Below are 18636 nucleotides of genomic sequence, written 5' to 3'. Positions count from 1 at the left end.
TCTTAAAACAATATAAAAACCTTTTGAAACATAAGAGAAACGAATACTATAGCAATAAGATCTGTGAACTTGAAAATACGGTTGAAAATTCGAACAATAAGAGCTTTTGGAACTGTTTGAAGTCAATGGACGACACTATGAAGGAAACCTACACCCCTCCAATTTCTGAAGAAAAATGGATGTCCCACTTTCAATCTTTGCACTCGAATGAACCCCTTAATGAAAAGCAGGAGGCAATTATAGATGAGTTGCAGAATTCAAAGGATATTACGACACGATCTCACTCCTTGGATTACCTCATCACTGAAAGTGAAATTCGCACTGCAGCTGGAAAACTCAAAAACAACAAATCTTCTTTTTCAGACAAAATCAAAAACGAAATGATCAAATCTAGCCTAAACGAATTAATGCCTGTTTATCTAAAACTATTTAACACGGTCCTCGACTTAGGAACTATGCCCCAAATGTGGTGTGATGGCCTCATTACACCAATTTTTAAATGTGGTACTAAAAGCGATCCATCAAACTACCGTGGAATTTGTATTTCCAGTTGTATTGGAAAACTATTTTGTTCAATTCTCAATCAGAGACTTCTAAAGCACGTTGACTTAAATAATATACTTCACAAGTCTAAAATTGGTTTTCTGGCAAATAATAGAACAGCACATCATGTCCTCACACTTCGAACATTAATAGACAAATATGTCCATTGTCACAAGGAGAAAATATATGCGTGTTTTGTTGACTTTAGGAAAGCCTTTGATTCGGTTTGGCATGATGGGCTTCTCTATAAGTTATCTAAGATCAATGTCCAAGGAAAATTTTATAGTCTAATTAAGAGTCTATACTCGAAGTCTACCTGCTCTGTCAGGATTGGAAATAACAAAACGCGATCTTTTCAATACGCAAGAGGAGTGCGGCAAGGCTGCATTTTAAGCCCTCTGCTCTTTAACTTATACCTTAACGATCTAGCGTTCTCATTTGACAATGTTTTATCAGACCCCTTCGTGTTACCAAATGGCACCAGACTCAACTCTCTCCTTTACGCAGATGACTTGATAATATTATCGCGATCCAAACTTGGTCTACAAAACTGCCTTAATGTACTATCTTCATATTGCAACTCATGGATGCTTAGAATAAATCCTAAGAAAACCAAAATAATGATTTTTCAACGATGCACACGAAAATGTGAACATAACTTCCGCATAGGCAATGAAGTAATCGACGTTGTCCAAAACTATACTTACTTAGGAACTCGCATTACATCTTCCGGAAATTTTACACTTTCGCTTGAACATCTCCGACAAAAAGCTCTTCACGCGCTCTTCAGCCTCAGGCGGCACACGGATTTGAATAATCTTAAGCCCTCACTTGCGTGTAAAATTTTTGACTCTATGATTTCACCAATTCTAACCTACAACAGTGAAGTTTGGGGTGCTTTTGTTAAATCAGATTTTAAGTCCTGGGACAGCTCTGCAATTGAAAAAACCCATTTGCAATTCTGTAAACGTTATTTACAAGTACATAACAAGGCATCCAACATTGCTTGTAGAGCTGAACTCGGTAAATTTCCCATGATCATTGATATAAATAAAAAGATTCTAAATTACTTAGACTATCTGAGAGGTAAAGATGAAGATTCTATAGTTAAACAGGCCTTACAAATTTCAATTGACCTTCATCATAACGGAAAAACTAGCTTTTACTCTAATCTCATGAAAATGGTTGACTACTATGATCTAAACTATGACTTTTCCTGTAATTCATTGAGTGACTCAATTGTTAATAGGTATATCGGCATAATGAAAAATAAATACGTCTCTTACTGGAATCAGACCCTTCAACAATCACAAAAACTCCGTTTTTATTATACAATCAAAGACGACTATAGCCCCTCGCCGTACCTAGTTTTAACAAGGAAAAACCCTTCGAGAAAAGCATTAGTTAGATTTAGAATAAGTAGTCATCAACTTAGAATTGAAACAGGTAGATACGAAAACATTCCTCGCAATGAATGGATATGTCACTTTTGTACAAGTAACAAAATCGAAGATGAAAATCATTTCTTACTAGATTGTAAGGCTTATTCTCAGATCAGAGACATATTTTTCTCCAAACTAGAAACTAAAATACCTGACTTCAAATCACTTTCACACGATACTTTAATATCTCTTCTTATGAATTCCTCTGATTATTTAATTAACTGTCAATTAGTTTCATTTATCTCGCAATGCTTTGAATTAAGAACCAAATTAATATCAATGAATGAATGAATGAATGAATGAATGAATGAATGAATGAATGGGAACTGTAACGTTTTGTAATGTTTTGCACGTACTAATTAGTTGAATTAGTACTTAAATTTAGACTAATAGCTTTTGCAATACTGTAATTCCTTTATGGTCATGCAAATAAAGCTTTTGGTGTTGTTGTTGTTGTTGTTAACCCTAACCCTAAAACAGCGTTCTTTAACAAAAAGATACACCCCAACCCCGCGTTTTACTGGCAACCGTGGGGACTGACTTTGCGCCACACTGCCACTATCGAACTGAACGCAGGGAACAGGCTACAATGTGTATTAAAGTGCTAGGAATCTTACGCGTTTCATTGAAGGCTTTGTTTGTTCGGCTCCTTTTTAATTCTATTAGTGTTCGCGTTTAGTTCAGTTTGGAGTTCATTAATCGTTCGTGTATTATCGTTCGTGTATTTTTGCTCTTTGTGTTATACAGGTATCAATGTTTAGACCGCGAGAGGGGTACGGGCTTAGGTGCGACATTGAACCCCAAACTGCGATTTTTTTAAGCCCAGGGAGGGATGTTTTATCACATTTGAACTATTTTCCCAACCCCGGGGAAGCGAATTTGACCAAAAAGTTATAGATAAATTGAAGTGCCGCACCTATGCCACTACCACCCCCGCACCCTCCGTCCAAACATTGATAACTGCAGGTGTTTTTTGCATTTCGTGTGTTAAGTTCTGCTTGCAATTTTAGCGTCAGTTCTTCCTTGTCCTTCGTTGGTCCAGTTTACAGTTTATAAGTATTTTTTCGTCTTTGCTTGTCCTAGTGTTTCGTCTTTATTTCGCTATCGTCTTTACCACATCGCCTCAATTCGCTCGGTTCGCCTTGATTCTATTCACCCAGATTGTAAAAAATTCTTGAGTAAATGGTGCTTACCATTTCCACAAACGACCCGGGTAGAAATGTTATGCATAAACACAAAACTATAAAATTTGACGTGGTTGGATAACGACCCGCCAGAATGCATATCCAGGGATCAATTTAATAAACTTTTACAATTGTAGTCATTGTTTTAGACTCTGAAAACAATAGCTACACTTGATAATTACACCAGTAAAAGTTGTATCAGAAACTCATAAGGGGTTCAACCCGTTATGAGTTTCTGGTTGCATTAAATCGACCCCAGGTTAGCTAAACAGACTACAACAGGAGTAACCGTATTACAAAGTTTAAAGATTGTACTCGGGAAGTTTGGATCTTGGGACTGTCCGTTATAGAAAGATATTTTTAACATTAAGGATCTGTCCGTTATAGAAAGATATTCTTAACATTAAGGATCAAGGGAGCCGGTTGACTGTAGATAACGTATTGGGTGTGTTTTCCATGAATTATGAATTCATCAACTCCACGGAAAATTACCTACATTTGACATTTGAGCCGGAATAATCACGGCAAAGATGAAAAAACGGAAAAAAATTTCAACGATGACGTCTTAGCTGCCGTCGCCGTCATTGTTTGCATATTAGGAAGCTTTAGCAACTAAGAATCCAAAAAAGCGATCACCATGACGATGGGTTTGTTAAGCAAAACAACAACTTTGCTCGTGCATCGCATTGTTTTTGGACATTTCTTTTCCGTCCCCGTAGGACTACGACGTGAAAATGCCTGAATTCACGCTTTCATAAGGGATGTAAACAAGCGACGGATAATTTTTCCTTCTCTTTCTAAACTTAGGTGCGGTCCCCAAGAAATCAATTCTAGAGAAATTCGCCTACATTAAGTTTTCAGCAAATTGGAATAAACGCGACAATATTTGAAAAAACGCAAATTCATTTTAAAAGGAACATTTTCGTTGCCGTCGCCGTCGACGATGATAAAGCTTCCATGTAGATCAGGCAGCAACAGTGATATGTTGCACTTTCAGGTGACTTTCTCAAACTCATTTTAACAATTCATAACGAATATACAAAGGAAATTAATGTTTAATGAGTGTTTGGAAATAAGATGAAAAACTGCTCATTTTTGTCTCCTTAATTTCTCCTTCACTATGTTTAAAAGGTAATATCAAGCATTCGACAAAAACAATCTACGCGTCGCATTTTCAGCTCTCTTCTCAGTGTTTCATCTGGTGATGAAACACTACGTCTCATGCTTGATATATTACTTCAATCAATTATCATTATGAATACTTATATGCAAATAAATTAATCTTGATATTGTTGATTGTTATTCTACATTTCAGCAGAACAGATTTTTCACCGGATCAGAAGTTAAGCGAGGGACTGCAAGATCTTCTTCGTGGATATGATCCTCGAATTAGGCCAAACTACTCAGGTATAACGTAGTACATATACACTTGACTACTAGATCCACGTTGGTTTTGTTCATTTTTTACATTTATTTTCTTTTTTTTCCTTGTGAGAAGTTTATAGAGCTAAATAAACGAATAAATATATTAAGAACAATTTAATGAATGTCACATCAAAGCTCATCAACAACAAAATACATGATATTTTGCCTCACATATAGAGTAAACCAAAAAAAAGCGTTTTTATCTATCCGGAAGTAATTTGTATATCAAGATTCGATGTTTAGCTATTTTACTCTATTTCGGAAAGACTGAGAGCGTAGTAATATACTTTTTTTTTTTTCCTCTTTTTCTTTCTTTCTAAAGGAAATCCAGTTGAAATCCTTGTTGGTATTTCGGTTGCATCGTTTTCCAACATCAAGGAAGTGGATATGGTAATAAATTCTCCCTTCTTTTCTTGTGGTTATCGTCATTGTTCTTTTAATGTTAACTAAATTAGGGACTATTTACATGGAGTGGGGGACCCCGATCTAGTGGGGTTGGTTTCTTTTGTTTTCACGCTCTGGGGGACACAAAACAAAAGAAACCTACCCCACTAGACCGGGGTCCCCCACTCCATGTAAACAGGGTCTTAGACAGTCAATCGCCTTCTACTTTCTCCCGATTTCACGCATTTTTAGCTTTTATTTCCGTGACGGGCCGCGTGTTAAATACTCCTTCCCCCCCGCCCCCCCTCCCTCGCTCACTTTTATCCAGATCCTTCTAGTCTACATTTTACCAATAGAACCATAGCATTAGTAAAAGTGCCAAGGTTCTCAGAGTGATTTATGGAGGCTGAAGATATTGCTCTGCCAAGTCGCAAAATTTTCCAGCAGACGTTTGTGAGGTGAGGGCAAAAATTTGCCCCCATCAAACAAACGTGTATAAAATTTCGCGAATTTGCTGGGCATCCTTTAGACGCATTACTTTTAAAATTGGCAAATTTACTTATTTCATGCCGTTCTTTCCAGCAGTCTCGACGGATTTCCCCTAATTGGTCGTTATCAAAACTTTAAAAAAAAATGGAAGAAGGGCCAATTCTCTTCGCCCTGTCTCCCACTATATAAATTGTTTATTAATAATTCTTGCTGACTGAGATTTGTATAATTTATCCCAGTTCCCCTGACTGATTAAAGTTACAATTTCCCCTATTACCTGTATAAGTTTCATTTTTAATGGAAATGAATTTCAAATTCGACCATTCAAACTGATCAAAAGTAACAAAGTTCGACCGGTGTATGACCGGTGTATGAAAAGAAAGTTTATGTCCAAGAATGTAAATATCAGGGATTTGCTAGAGAAGGCGAACAAGACACTCTACAAAAAAAGATCGAATGACCCCGAATGCCCGTTCTTCCATTTTTAACCTAAGGAAAAGAACATGAGGTACAATCTTAGAAATACGTCAGTCTCTGTCCCTAGAATCTACACTGACAGGTTTAAGAACGTTTTTAGTAACAGAATAATTTTTAGATATGATATGTAAATAGTTTTTTGAGTTTATATTGTAACTTAGGATATGTGATTTTATCTTAAGAAATAAAGATTATTATTATTATTATTATTATTATTATTATTATTATTATTATTATTATTATTATTATTATTTCGTTGGATTGCGGAAATTCATTTACTGTGAGAGTCGCCTGAGTGGTGTTTGATAACGTTTGAGCGATCAAACGTTCGATTTAGCTCGAGTAATAATTACCATAGGTCATAGATTTATTTTTTAAGGGAAAATGTCTTCCTTCCATTCAGGTCCAACAACGGTGAATATAGTCTGCGCCTTAATCTTACCCTGTTTAACAGTTTCGTGTGTGGCGCAGGTTAAGTTGAGTGATGCTACAAGCGCTGGGTGATATTATAACTAAAGCCTTTTATTTTTAAATCATTTTTTAGGAATTCGGATTGGACATTTTTTTTCGGCAGCACTGGAAAGACCACAGGCTTTCTCATAACTTGACTTCCAAGATAACTCTTACTATGGGAACTAAACACCCCGCGGATTATATCTGGGTCCCAGACACCGTGTTCGTAGACGCCACCAAGTCATACATGCATAATGTACTGACAACCAATCACAAGATCGATATCTCAGCAGACGGACAGGTGGTTTGGGGAACAAGGTTGGTGTGTCTGATGGACTCGCTTTATCCTCAGGTCGCCTAAGGCCCCGTCCACACGTATCCGGAGATTTTTGTATCCGCAAATTTTTTATGCGGATACAAAAATATCTGCGTCCACACGTAGCGTATACGAATTGTATACGACCGTCCACACGTATCCGATTCGTATCCGGACATCTCAAAGGATTAGTCAACAGAGCATGCGCATTAAAAAAAAAAAGACTGGTTCTGATACTGTGACGTCAGCGTAGACAAAAATATACGGATACGAGCGTCCACACGTATCCGGATACACAGCGTAAACAGAAATTTCCACGCTGGAGAGCGTATACAGAAATCTCCGGATACACCGAGCGTATACGGCGGACACGTGTGGACGCTAGGTGTATCCGCATAAAAAAATTTGCGGATACAAAAATCTCCGGATACGTGTGGACGGGGCCTAAGCTCATTATGAGAGCCCTTGAGAAACACTACCCTGCTTAGCTAATTAATAATTTATACGCTAACAATTTGACTTTGTACGAGAAATATCCTTTGTGCATTAAAATTTGCTATTAGACTTATTTTTAGCATTTTCCTGTGATATTTGTATGCCTCAGGCCTGTTATTAAACACGTTTAAATGCCTTATCTTCGCTCATCTGGCTGAAAAACAGATGCTCATAAAAGACATTGAAACGTTCCTAGAGGCCTGACAAGCAGTCAGCATACAAATAAACACAAGAAAACGCTGAAGATAAAATTAAAATTAAATTTCAATGCACAATTTGCTAATTTATAGAATATAGAATATTTCTCATGCAACGTCTTATTTTTTGCGGTGAGAATAATTAATTAGCTATGTAGGCTGGTTTTGCCCACCGCTTGGGCCACCTGTGCATGTTTAAAGTACATGTGGATTTGCACTGCCATAATCCACCTCTACGACTTGTAGTCTTCGCTTTTAAGGTTCTTTTCAAACATTTTGTGAAATAGTTATGAAATTATTGAGCCCATATTTTCAAAGCAAATGAGCTTTTCAAATAAAGTTTTTGTATTTGGGCATGATTGTACTCGTCATGCTGTGTCAAATTAATTATTTGTTACATTTCTAGTTGAAATTTGAATTTTACTGTCAATCCTTGGATTGTTGCGGGTTGTTCTGCTCAGTCTGATGCCCTGCAAACCTTGAGCTTAGTGGGATGAACAAAAAAACTAAAAACCTACTGTCTAAAAAGCTCTTTCATGCGTTCTGCCGACCCAAACTTGCCGTTGTTTCTATGTACTGTATCTTTAATAGACGGTGCACAGGATATATGGTAAGCACAAAATAAGGCTTTGTTCCTACCGGATGGGGCTTTTGTTCATACACATGAACAGTTGTGGGGTCGGTTGTGGCGGCGCGATTTCTGTGACAGAGCAAAGATGTGCCGCGCTTATCTCGAAAGCGGAGCGTCACATTACGGATAGGTTTTCTGCCATACTTTGGTGCAGCGTGCTCACTTATTTGGTCCGTCGCGTAGGAGCGTTGACTGGAACCCACTGAGCTGGAAGTATGTTGCCGTTGCAACAGGCAGTAAATATTCAGGAGTGAGGACTGGAAATTAGTGCACCAAGCCCTTTCAGCCAGCCGCGCCAGCACGATGTTTGATGCGTGTGAACGACTTGTGCGGCCCTGAGGCCGTTGCTATTCATACTATATACCGGATGGTTTCTCGTAGCGCCACGAAAAGCTTTTCAGTAGAGTGTGAACATCATTTTGAGGGGAGGTCGATAGTAGGGGTTGACTGACGAGGCTGACAATGAAAAGCGCGGCAGTTGAACAATAGGTTCAGCCATAATTACCCCTACTAAATCAGTGTCTAATTTAAATCACAGAGCAACTCTACGAGCGAGATGTTACATGAACTTACGTACTTTCCCCATGGATGAGCAAAATTGTACAATCAACATCATTAGCTGTAAGTAATTTTGAAACAAAGAGAAATTATCAGAAAGCTTTTGAGTAATTTCACATTCTATATAACACCAAAGGGTTCTTTTCTTTCTCGCATTGAGGTTTGGCCGTGGTCTTTGACAGTAGCTTGACCTGAGGCCTACCACCCCTTCCCCCCGCCTAGGGAGCTCAAGCTTATTTCATCTCGTTCCAAAACGTTCGTCAAATTTTGGCAAATTTTTCTACTGATGAATTCTAAAGGACTACATCAAAGTTCAGAAAAAAAAAAAAGTCGTTGTCTTGTTTTTACGCCCTCAACAAAACCGTAGTCATGCGGTGACGGCAAAGAAAGGCACAAAAAAAGTACAATCCACGGGCAAAGTTGTTGATTCGCCTATTGCTTTTTTAAAAACTGTGAACGGTTTGAACCCAGGAATCATTTCAAAAGTAGGTTGAGTATGGTGGCCCATTATTATCATAGAAAAACTAACTGGAAATGCCTGTTTTATTTAACGAAATTGAAACCATATTTTAAAAAAGACCAAAATAAAAAAATAAATATACATAAATATAAAAACACACAAAAAAATTGATTAAAATAAATTTGAATTAAAACAAAATAAAGAAACAAAATGAAAATGTAAATAAATTTCAACCCCCCCAAAAAAACAAAAGAAAATTTAAATTAAAAAATAATAATAATAATAGTAAAAAAAAAATGACATCGAAAACAATAATTAAAAAAAAAAAACAACATATTAAAATCCCTTAGTAGAAATGCAAATTGATTTTTATTTTGCTATGATAACGCTGGGCGGAACTGAAATCACAATAAATTTCTTTTCTCAAAATGAAATGTCGTAAAGTGACCCATCGTTATCATTGCCTGCGACACGTTACATCAGCGGAGTCATCTCAAAACGGCGGCAAGCACTGTACCTGGCCTGGAAGGTTCCTCGCGCGTGTGAGCTGCAAGCTAGTGCTTTCACCGGCTCATACCTGCCGCATATATTACACCCATCTAAAGTCCTTTTATCGAGATGAATAAAAGGCAAACTGTATGGAACCGTTTACAAGAGGAAATGAAGGCGAAAAGGAAGCGACCGGATCCTCGCGGAAAGGGCAAGAGCAAGAAATCTGGTTCTGCTCCGCATGAGTTAATCGTGCAACGTTTGGCTTCAGAGCCAGACAACAAACAGACATTTCGTCCCGTACAGCCTAGAGAATTTGTGGCATTCCCTTATGAGGATCTCACGCTGACAAACTTGAAGAAAGCGTGTGCTGATCATTATAGTTTGCCAGCGAGCTTATGCGACGTCCTTGTCACTAACAAAGGACCCTCGTGTACCAGCATCGAACAAATCCCTCACAGGAAGGACAAGGTGAGAGTATGACAGATGCATGTGAAATGTGCATACAGAAGCTTAAACTTTTGTCGTTTCACCTCTGTGGTTTATGAATAGTTATATTGAAATGAAACTTCAAGTAGCAATGGTTTATCACAGAAATCAACTCCCTAAGTTTTCAAAGAGCATCATCTGAGCCATTGGCTTGAATATTTCCCCACATACAATATTAATTTTACACGGAAAAGCTTATTTTGTACCCCATGAGAGTTATGCTTAAGTTAAGACTGTGGTATTCATTCAATTTTTAATAATAGAGTGGGGTGTGGTTGGCAGCTTGAATTGGCTATTTCGCATTTTATTACCACTACACAAAACTTTGATAGAGGAAGAAATGGTTTTGATTGGGGTTTTGGGTTTTCAAATTGTTGAAATTTTATTGGGTCATTCAGTTGGATTAAGAACAACCGTGCTTACCTTGACTTGGTTGAACTCTACAATGCAGGGCAGAAATCCATACATTATGTGAAGAGCTTTCCTTTGTATCCATACATATTTTGCAAACCATGCATTACATTTGTTTAGTTTTCTTACTTAAATTTTCTAGAGATATTTGTATGAGAAATGGCAGCAACACATAAATGCCATGTTGCCTATCACTGTAAATGCAAGAGCTTGCTGGGACTCCTCTATTACTAGTGCTATTTGGGACCATTTAAAGGGTGACTGAAACAAGTTTTAGGTTCCTTGCTTTCCTCTCTTTATTAAAATGTATAAAATGCATGCACTTAAAATGCACTGGAATCACTCTTAAATAACCCCCAAATACCACAGAAACACAAGTAATGCATGGAAGAGGTATACAAATGCATCTCTTGCTCTCTTGCACTTAGAACTATTTGGCTGCTTTTGTGGGTCTGTTGATACCACATTCATCCTTTGTTTGTGTCCTCTGAGACTACTATCGTGCTGACTTTCAGTACATTGAAGTCCAATCAAATCTGTTCTTTGATATTTGTAGGTGTATTTGGTGCGGTTTGTCGTTGGCCAAGATTATGGCGAAGACTCCTATCACTCTCACACACAAGATGTTCAGGAAGAGTTGTTTGATAACGACTCAGTGCATTGTACTACTGGTGCGCTATCTGCTCCAGTGAGAAAAGCAAATGCATCCAATAATCCCAAAGCAACTTATGGAAGCTTTTCGGTATCCACTAAGTTTCCTGCATCTGTATCCATTGCCTCATTACTGGAGGCTGGAAAGCTGGTTAAACCTGTAGCAAAAAAAAAGTTACTGCTGAACTTTGAACAATTTGACATTGCCTCCAGACAATGGAAAGATGCAATGGAAGTTGAGTGTGCAGTAGATTCAGAGAAGTTTTCCTCAGGTGGATTCCGTGATGCTTATCACTGTGTGCTAACTGGAAAATCCACCAAGCAAAACATTCCAAATCACTGGGTTATCAAAATGTACAATGATAAGTCCAAGGAAGCAATTGGTTCTCAATTTAACACAAATATAGAGAGCCATTGCCGCAAACAAGTTCAAATGCATGAGGTAGCGAGGCATTTAACAAAGAAGTTTAAGTCGCAGGCTCCAAAAGAAATGGGAGAGTGTTTTCAGTACAACCACGTGTACTTCACCACAATAAATGAGCAACCTGCCACAGTGGAGGAATTTGTACCAGGACCCTTTGCCAAATTGATAAATAATGATGGTAAGAAAGCCAAACCACCTGAAGATGCCGATGATGCTTTAAAAGATTTGTTTGCTAAAGCAGAGTGTCTGGTTCACTACACATATGAATCATCCAACCAACAACTCATGCTACTAGATATACAGGGATCTGGCTACTGTTTATACGATCCTGAAATAGCAACGAATGTGCTTATGGATGCCAACAGCATGGAATTTTATTTCTGCTGCGGAAATTGTTCATCAGTAGGGATAACAGGCTTTATTGATGCACATGAATGCAATGACTACTGCAAGATGATGGGCCTAAGTCAGCCATAGTCTGCATTCCATTTCCTTCCACACCTCGGCAAAACAGCTGTTTTATGACTGGTTTATTTTATTTTTATTCACGTATTGTTACATTACGTACAGAACTCTTTTCATGGTTCTTATCATCCATTGGAAGGTGAACATGTTATAGTTCAGTTCATTTACAAAAAGGAATTGTTTTGTGGATTGTTGCCTGTGTTCGGACCTTGTCTTAGGCATCTTGAGTTTGTGCAGGTAATATGCAAAATTTACAGGTTATTGTTTAATATGGGTATACTGACAGAAATAACCTTTTTCTAAGAAGTTATAAAATGAGATAAAGAATGCTGAATTTTGGACTTTTTTGAAATTTAAAACGTAAAAAAGCTGCGATAATGATTTATGATTGTGATGATCATGATGTTGGCTCTTTGTACTGTGCCTTTAAGAAGAGATATGCATCTGCTGCCTCAGCTGGCTTTACCCCATCTATGTTTGGAACAATTCGTTCACATTCCTCTCTCACACTACTTGGCAAGTAATCATCTCCAACTGACATGACACCCGATAATGTAGCAACCTCATCCAGAGCTTCTTGAGTGACTTGCAAACCTATGGTATGCAAAATAAGAAACCTATACAAACCAATAAACTTGCTGATGTATTAAGACCTTCATGTAAGTATTGAGCCCCTCTCTATTTTGAAATGCAATATTGATGGTTAAAACTATTAGAGCTGGTTCTTTAATGAAGGTCTAACTTATATCCTGGTTTAAGGTACTCAGGTTAAGTACATAAATGGATTTCTAGTCTGGATTGTAAGCCCTCTTGATGCTCTAAACAGAAAATGAGGGTTAGATGTGAGGGTTAGCCGAATTTAAATGGCCTTTAGAATGTGGTTTTGTTAAACACCATTTAAATTCTGTTTAAGTAACCAGCCCTTAATCTTTTTGCAAACAACTTGGAGAGCAATCTTCACAAATTAGCACTTGAAAAAAAGAAGGAAATATGCATATGTAATAATATCAAGCCATACCACACTCATCTGCATTATATTGCCCAGGAAATGAATAGAGATGATTTGGTATCCCTTTTGGAACTGCAGCATCCTTTTGGCTCCTCACTCTGTGTGAATTCCACACAGTTTCCCTAAAGATATTCATTTCTTTTTGGATGACGGGAATAAAAATGAATGCCAATAGGTGCCTGTCAAAAATGCAAACACAAAATAAGAACATACACATAGATCCATGATATAGACATGTCACAGGTAAATATGTCAGGTCAATAGTTTATAAAATAACAAAAAATAGAAATACAAGCTGTTCTATTAACGAATAAAAAAAAACTATTAAACAATGTTAAGAATACATTTTAAATTTAATGTATTACATGTAATACCTATCTGTTTGATTACTTGGATCATAGTGGCCTTGTTCAAGCAGTATAGTCAGCTGCCTCTTAAAAAACCTCTCAAAGCGGTTGTGGAGATCTCCCCACCATCTTTCAATCTGTGAAAAATGGATCAACTCTATTATGGTTTATACAGAAATTCCAAGATCAACACAGTGTACAATGGAAGTCTTTTCTGATAGCTTGGAGTTAGTGGATTTTGTGATTGGGCTAGTGAATTCTGTTCTTAAGCAAAGTTTTCCTGAGAATTTGCATTACTTTACTTTAGAACTTGAAGACAATTAATTGAAAATTCCTAATAATTCCACGTGAACTGGATTTTCTCAAGCTCATCTCACAAAGTGAAATCTGCAAGAACAGTGTTACATTACAGACTAGATGTTGTATGATCTGCATGCACAATCTTCAGGTAAAACCAATCTTAGAAATACCTTGGTAGTAAGTCTGAGTCCAGAAGCTCTCATTATAGCTTACTACAATGCATTGATAAAGCAAGTAATTAATTAATAATTATCTAATGGTTCTTCCCAGGTATTTTAAGCCAGGTTGATTGCCAGGCTTAATTCACTGGAAAATTGTTGCTGCCTAGCTACAGCTTTGTACAAGTGACTTTCTTTGCACCCTGTGGTATAAGGTATTTTGCTATTCATACACAGACTGCATTGGTTGTAAAATAATGGAGAAGATTCAAATGTTACAGCATACATCTAGTTTTCTTATCTAAAACTATTAACATGATAATTAAGAAAAGCCTACATGGGCATCAAACCAGTAATTTTTATTTTATTGATTATATTGATTCTGGAAAGATGGTAAAATACTGTTCTGTTTTTACCTTGTTGTTTGTTGATGGTCCATAAAACACTGTTTCTGGCTCATTGTCCTGGTCCTGTCTTAAAAATGCATGAATGGTTGCCATGTGCCCAGTTTCAGTTCCCTTGTCCAGCCTGAGATATTTACTGATCACTTGAATGCAAACCAAAAAAAAGATTAGGCCTTGAGGATTTTGATTGACTCATAGAGCAAAACCCTCTGTAGTCCTAACTCATAGACTATTGAATTATAAACAAAGCTCTCTCTACAATCCCTCTTGTAAGGGACGACCAACTACAGTAACTGCACTTTGAAAAAGTCAGAACTGGCTGGCTGGACCAGCCATTTTGACAAAGCAATAAGCTTTTTCTAAGAGTTTTTACTGAAAAATCACCCTCTTCATGCGTACTATGACATACTTTGACATATCTTGCTAAATAGTTTTGATTAAAAGTGAAATTTTCTATGACTTGCATGTACCTGCTGGTCTTTTCCTTTGTGTTCAAGTTCTCATGAGCCCCTGCTGAGTACTCAGTCAACAATTGAATAAAGGGTTTTCTCTTTGATCAAATTTTGTTAATACTGAGAGCAAAAAGGAAACAAAATCCAAATTTTCACCAGAAAGTATTGGAAATTACCAGTACTTATGACAATATTTTAGCCAAAAGCAGCAGCCCTCAATAAGTCCATCTTTTTATTCCGAGCACCAATAAAAGCCGTCATCTTTATGAACAACCAACCCAAACTTCGAATGCTCTTGTGAATTCACGAGATGGGTGCTTATGAGAGCCCTTTTTAACTGTATCACAATCTGAATGCATATATTATTGAAACAGGACAAATTACCTTTCGTGCAATACAAATGGTCCATATACCAACGCCCAATCAGCTTGGGGTCAGAATTTGTGGTCCATAATTTCAAATACAAAATGTATCCACTAAAGGCATCTTGCAACCCGTAAACAGCTAAAGGAAACGTGCTATTCATGAAGCCCATGAGCTTGTCATGACCATCCCCTGAATGGGTGTGGTTAGGTCCCTGTATTTAAGACAGCAAACAGGAATACTTTGAGACAAAAATCTATGTAAAGACTTTTTTGCTATACACACATTACAAAGCACTACAACAGTTAATAAAATGAAATGGGCAGCACCTAAACTTCTTCTATAGACCGCCGAGGAGATAATGTGGAGAAGTATGGGGACTGGTTACTTTGAAAGATGAAGGATGACTGGGAATAAGTGCTACTGATCAATACAATAACAAGGGACAAAAAGAAGACATGTCATGTGCCAATAGATTCATTGTTTATTAAAACCTACAAATTCCTAAAATCTTACCAGTGATGTAAACGTTCCTGTCGCCCCCCTTTACCGTTTCTTTTGACCAACATTCCCTCGCCTCGTCATTCCTTCGGGGTCTACCATACTCATAACATCATAGACGAGATTACGAGGAACAGCCAATTTATGCTGCTCTCGAACTTTTCTCTGCATAGCTCGATATCCAAGGTACTGCCCTGGGCCTTCCATTTCCTCCTGTATAGCCTTTTTGACATCTTCTACACTCGTTTCATAACGAATGTATTTGATGCCGAAAAAATTCAATCTCCTACTGAGTGTGGGTAGACTCCATGCATATTCAGGGTAGTCGCGACTAGCAAAATCTAGTATCTCTTGTCTCGAATAATTTGCTAACACGTAGCGCTCAAGATCGCTCTTTAGTTGCTGGTCCTTCTCCCAGTCTGAGCAACGAACCGCCATAATTTTGAGAGAAGAAAGATAGAGGCCCTGGTAACGAGGGGTTCTCCACTGACCGTACGTGTCGCAGTCTATGATAACGATGGGTCACTTTACGACATTTCATTTTGAGAAAAGAAATTTATTGTGATTTCAGTTCGGCCCAGCGTTATCATAGCAAAATAAAAATCAATTTGCATTTCTACTAAGGGATTTTAATATGTTGTTTTTTTTTTTTAATTATTGTTTTCGATGTCATTTTTTTTTTACTATTATTATTATTATTTTTTAATTTAAATTTTCTTTTGTTTTTTTTTTTGGGTTGAAATTTATTTACATTTTCATTTTGTTTCTTTATTTTGTTTTAATTCAAATTTATTTTAATCAATTTTTTTTGTGTGTTTTTGTATTTATGTATATTTATTTTTTTATTTTGGTCTTTTTTAAAATATGGTTTCAATTTCGTTAAATAAAACAGGCATTTCCAGTTAGTTTTTCTATGATAATAATGGGCCACCATAATCGTGCAGGTGAACGTAGTCCTGAATAGGACTGTTGTCGTTGACAGTGACTGACGTTTCGAAAACCTGTGCGGTAGTCATCTTCAGAGTCAAAGTGAGTTGTATCACGTCAGTTGATGGTATTATACTTTGGTTATTGAGCTGGTTGGTCAATTACGTCGCGATGTTATTGGTCGTCTGTCTGTTAAGAGCCTTTATCTGAGAAAATCGAGAATCGCACGACACTCGTCAAAAAATCGATTTTTTTTTTATTTTGCCAAAACATCCCTTTTAGTGACCTTATTTAAGGAAAAATAGTTTTGGGTTCAAACGATTCATTTTAAAGGAGAAATTAGGAAAAGTTTGAAAAATCGATTTTATGCTCGTTTTTCGCACAAAACACGGCAGGATGCAATGGCAACTTCGAGAGAAGGGTGAACGCGTAAGAAACATTCCCTGACATTGAAACTTCACCGAATTATTATTTTGTTCTTACTCTTGAAAATCCTAAAAGAAAATTTGATAAACAATGCTTTACATTTTTATAATCGACAAGTGTAAAGAGGTCATATTTGTGACGTTAGACGTGCTAGAAAATGAAGGCCAACTTTGACTATTAAAAAAGGCCTCTGGTATATGCCGCTTGATCATAAAATCAATATACAATGGAACCTTGGCTTTTGTACTAACTTACTGGAAAGTTTTAGCTCTGGAAATCAAATATCATCCTGACACCAAAGCAAGCGGTGAGAGCAAGAATTGGGAAATTTATGCAAATTAGACGGCTTGCGGACGGTTGTCAAACTAAAAGAAAGGTTTTACATGAAAGGATTACTCACCATTGCTTGTAACACGTTTTTACGGCAAGGAAAGTTATTTCCAACTTCTTTTGCGTCGTTTTGAGTCACAAAATATATAATTTTTAGCCAAAAGACAAACGTACGTTTGCTCAGCAACTGCGTCCGAATCCGGCCGTGAATCGAAATAAAGTCACAACACGTCGAAGCAAGAGTTACAAGAGTTTTTACTTCAGTCAGGAGGCAAAAGGAATAAAAATTCATCGCAAACTAATGACTTCGATTTTGAAAACCTTTGATCACTTCAATCGTTCGTCGGCTGATAATAAACATCGCATAAGATCGTATGACCTTTGGTGTGACCGGAAATTGGTCACACGCTTTAGTCACGTCATCATGCTGTCACGAAATTTTCGTAGCTGTTGTCAGCAATTTTAATACAGTTTTCACATTTTTTGACAAGAAATCCTCTCATCGCAGTAGAAACAGCCATGCATATTTATTTTTCTTTTATTTACCTACTAGGCTTTGAAACAGCTTTTTTGCCTTCGAAGTACTAAACAGGAGGGGTACCTCGGATTCCAAGTGTCGTGAGTGATCCGTGGAAGCGAAAATTAAGACCAAAAGAGAACGAATATTTTGAATACTTAAGTAAAGCCACAGCTAAAAAAAAAAATTGTTCAAAATATTTTCAAACTAAGAAAAAAACATACTTCGATCATCCCCGTGACTTGGAATCTGGCCAGAGTACCCCCTCCCCCTCCCCTCCTCCCCTATGCCGGGTCAAAATACTAAGTTCCCCCGGCCCAATGTCCCATAGTCAAGGGAGTATACTCTCTTGCTGTAGTAAAGAACTTGCAGAATAATACCAATTCTCCGTGGCCAACGGATTCAACGCTACAGTTTACTTTTGGTTTTGCTTGTTGATTTTTTCGCTATTTGCTCACGATCAGGAGCCTATAACCCCAACCACGACCAAATTATGAAACCTGTTATTACCAGAAAAAAAAAAACACAAAGAAACAGTCAGTCAGATAGACAGTACATAATTAAAAAGACCTCGACTAAGATTAAAAAAAATCAATACATGACACTGTCGAATGCGAAAACCCAGAAACCATTTTGTGGAAAAAAGGTTCGCATACAGCTATCAGCTGCTTTTGTCCACAACTCGCCGGTAGAGGTGCGCGGAAACTAGTGATTGTGAAATGGCTTCAAACTATGATCCTATACTGTTGGAATATTACTTATCACAGAAAGCTACACCTGATTTCTTCTAGCAGACCCAATCCTCTTGGTTCGTGTGGACAAAGTAGCTCATCCCGGCTATTTGCACCATGCTACCATAGTCTCCCTAGATTCCCAAGCCTCACAAGCAGACCTTCCTGTCCCACGAACGTTGGGTAGG

General features: G+C 37.4%; 2 protein-coding genes across 2 annotated transcripts; one reads left to right on the top strand and one right to left on the bottom strand.

The window, feature by feature from the left end:
• Positions 1-9672: 9672 nt before the first annotated feature.
• On the top strand, positions 9673-12060 carry LOC140932414 (uncharacterized). The gene is made up of 2 exons (XM_073382027.1): positions 9673-10014; positions 11000-12060. Exons 1-2 carry the CDS (start codon positions 9673-9675, stop codon positions 11993-11995), a joined length of 1338 nt encoding a protein of 445 aa, XP_073238128.1. The 3' UTR covers positions 11996-12060.
• A 270-nt stretch (positions 12061-12330) lies between these two features.
• On the bottom strand, positions 12331-15942 carry LOC140931313 (uncharacterized). Its single transcript, XM_073381097.1, has 6 exons — positions 15533-15942; positions 15038-15230; positions 14214-14344; positions 13367-13476; positions 13002-13171; positions 12331-12577 (listed from the first exon to the last, which is right to left on the bottom strand). Exons 2-6 carry the CDS (start codon positions 15186-15188, stop codon positions 12381-12383), a joined length of 759 nt encoding a protein of 252 aa, XP_073237198.1. The 5' UTR covers positions 15189-15230; positions 15533-15942; the 3' UTR covers positions 12331-12380.
• Between the last annotated feature and the right edge of the window lie 2694 nt (positions 15943-18636).

This window comes from Porites lutea, chromosome 3 (assembly GCF_958299795.1).
Source record: "Porites lutea chromosome 3, jaPorLute2.1, whole genome shotgun sequence".
NCBI lineage: Eukaryota > Metazoa > Cnidaria > Anthozoa > Scleractinia > Poritidae > Porites > Porites lutea.
This window is presented reverse-complemented; position numbering and strand designations above follow the sequence as displayed.

Bases quoted from the DNA above. Each gene is read 5' to 3' on its own strand.
- LOC140932414 (XM_073382027.1), top strand. From the start codon at position 9,673: ATGAATAAAAGGCAAACTGTATGGAACCGTTTACAAGAGGAAATGAAG. The intron at 10,015-10,999 runs GTGAGAGTATGA...TGATATTTGTAG, and splicing joins TCCCTCACAGGAAGGACAAG to GTGTATTTGGTGCGGTTTGT.
- LOC140931313 (XM_073381097.1), bottom strand. From the start codon at position 15,188: ATGGGCTTCATGAATAGCACGTTTCCTTTAGCTGTTTACGGGTTGCAA. The intron at 13,477-14,213 runs GTAAAAACAGAA...CATTTTTCACAG, and splicing joins GACCATCAACAAACAACAAG to ATTGAAAGATGGTGGGGAGA. The intron at 13,172-13,366 runs GTATTACATGTA...CATTTTTGACAG, and splicing joins CCAAGTAATCAAACAGATAG to GCACCTATTGGCATTCATTT.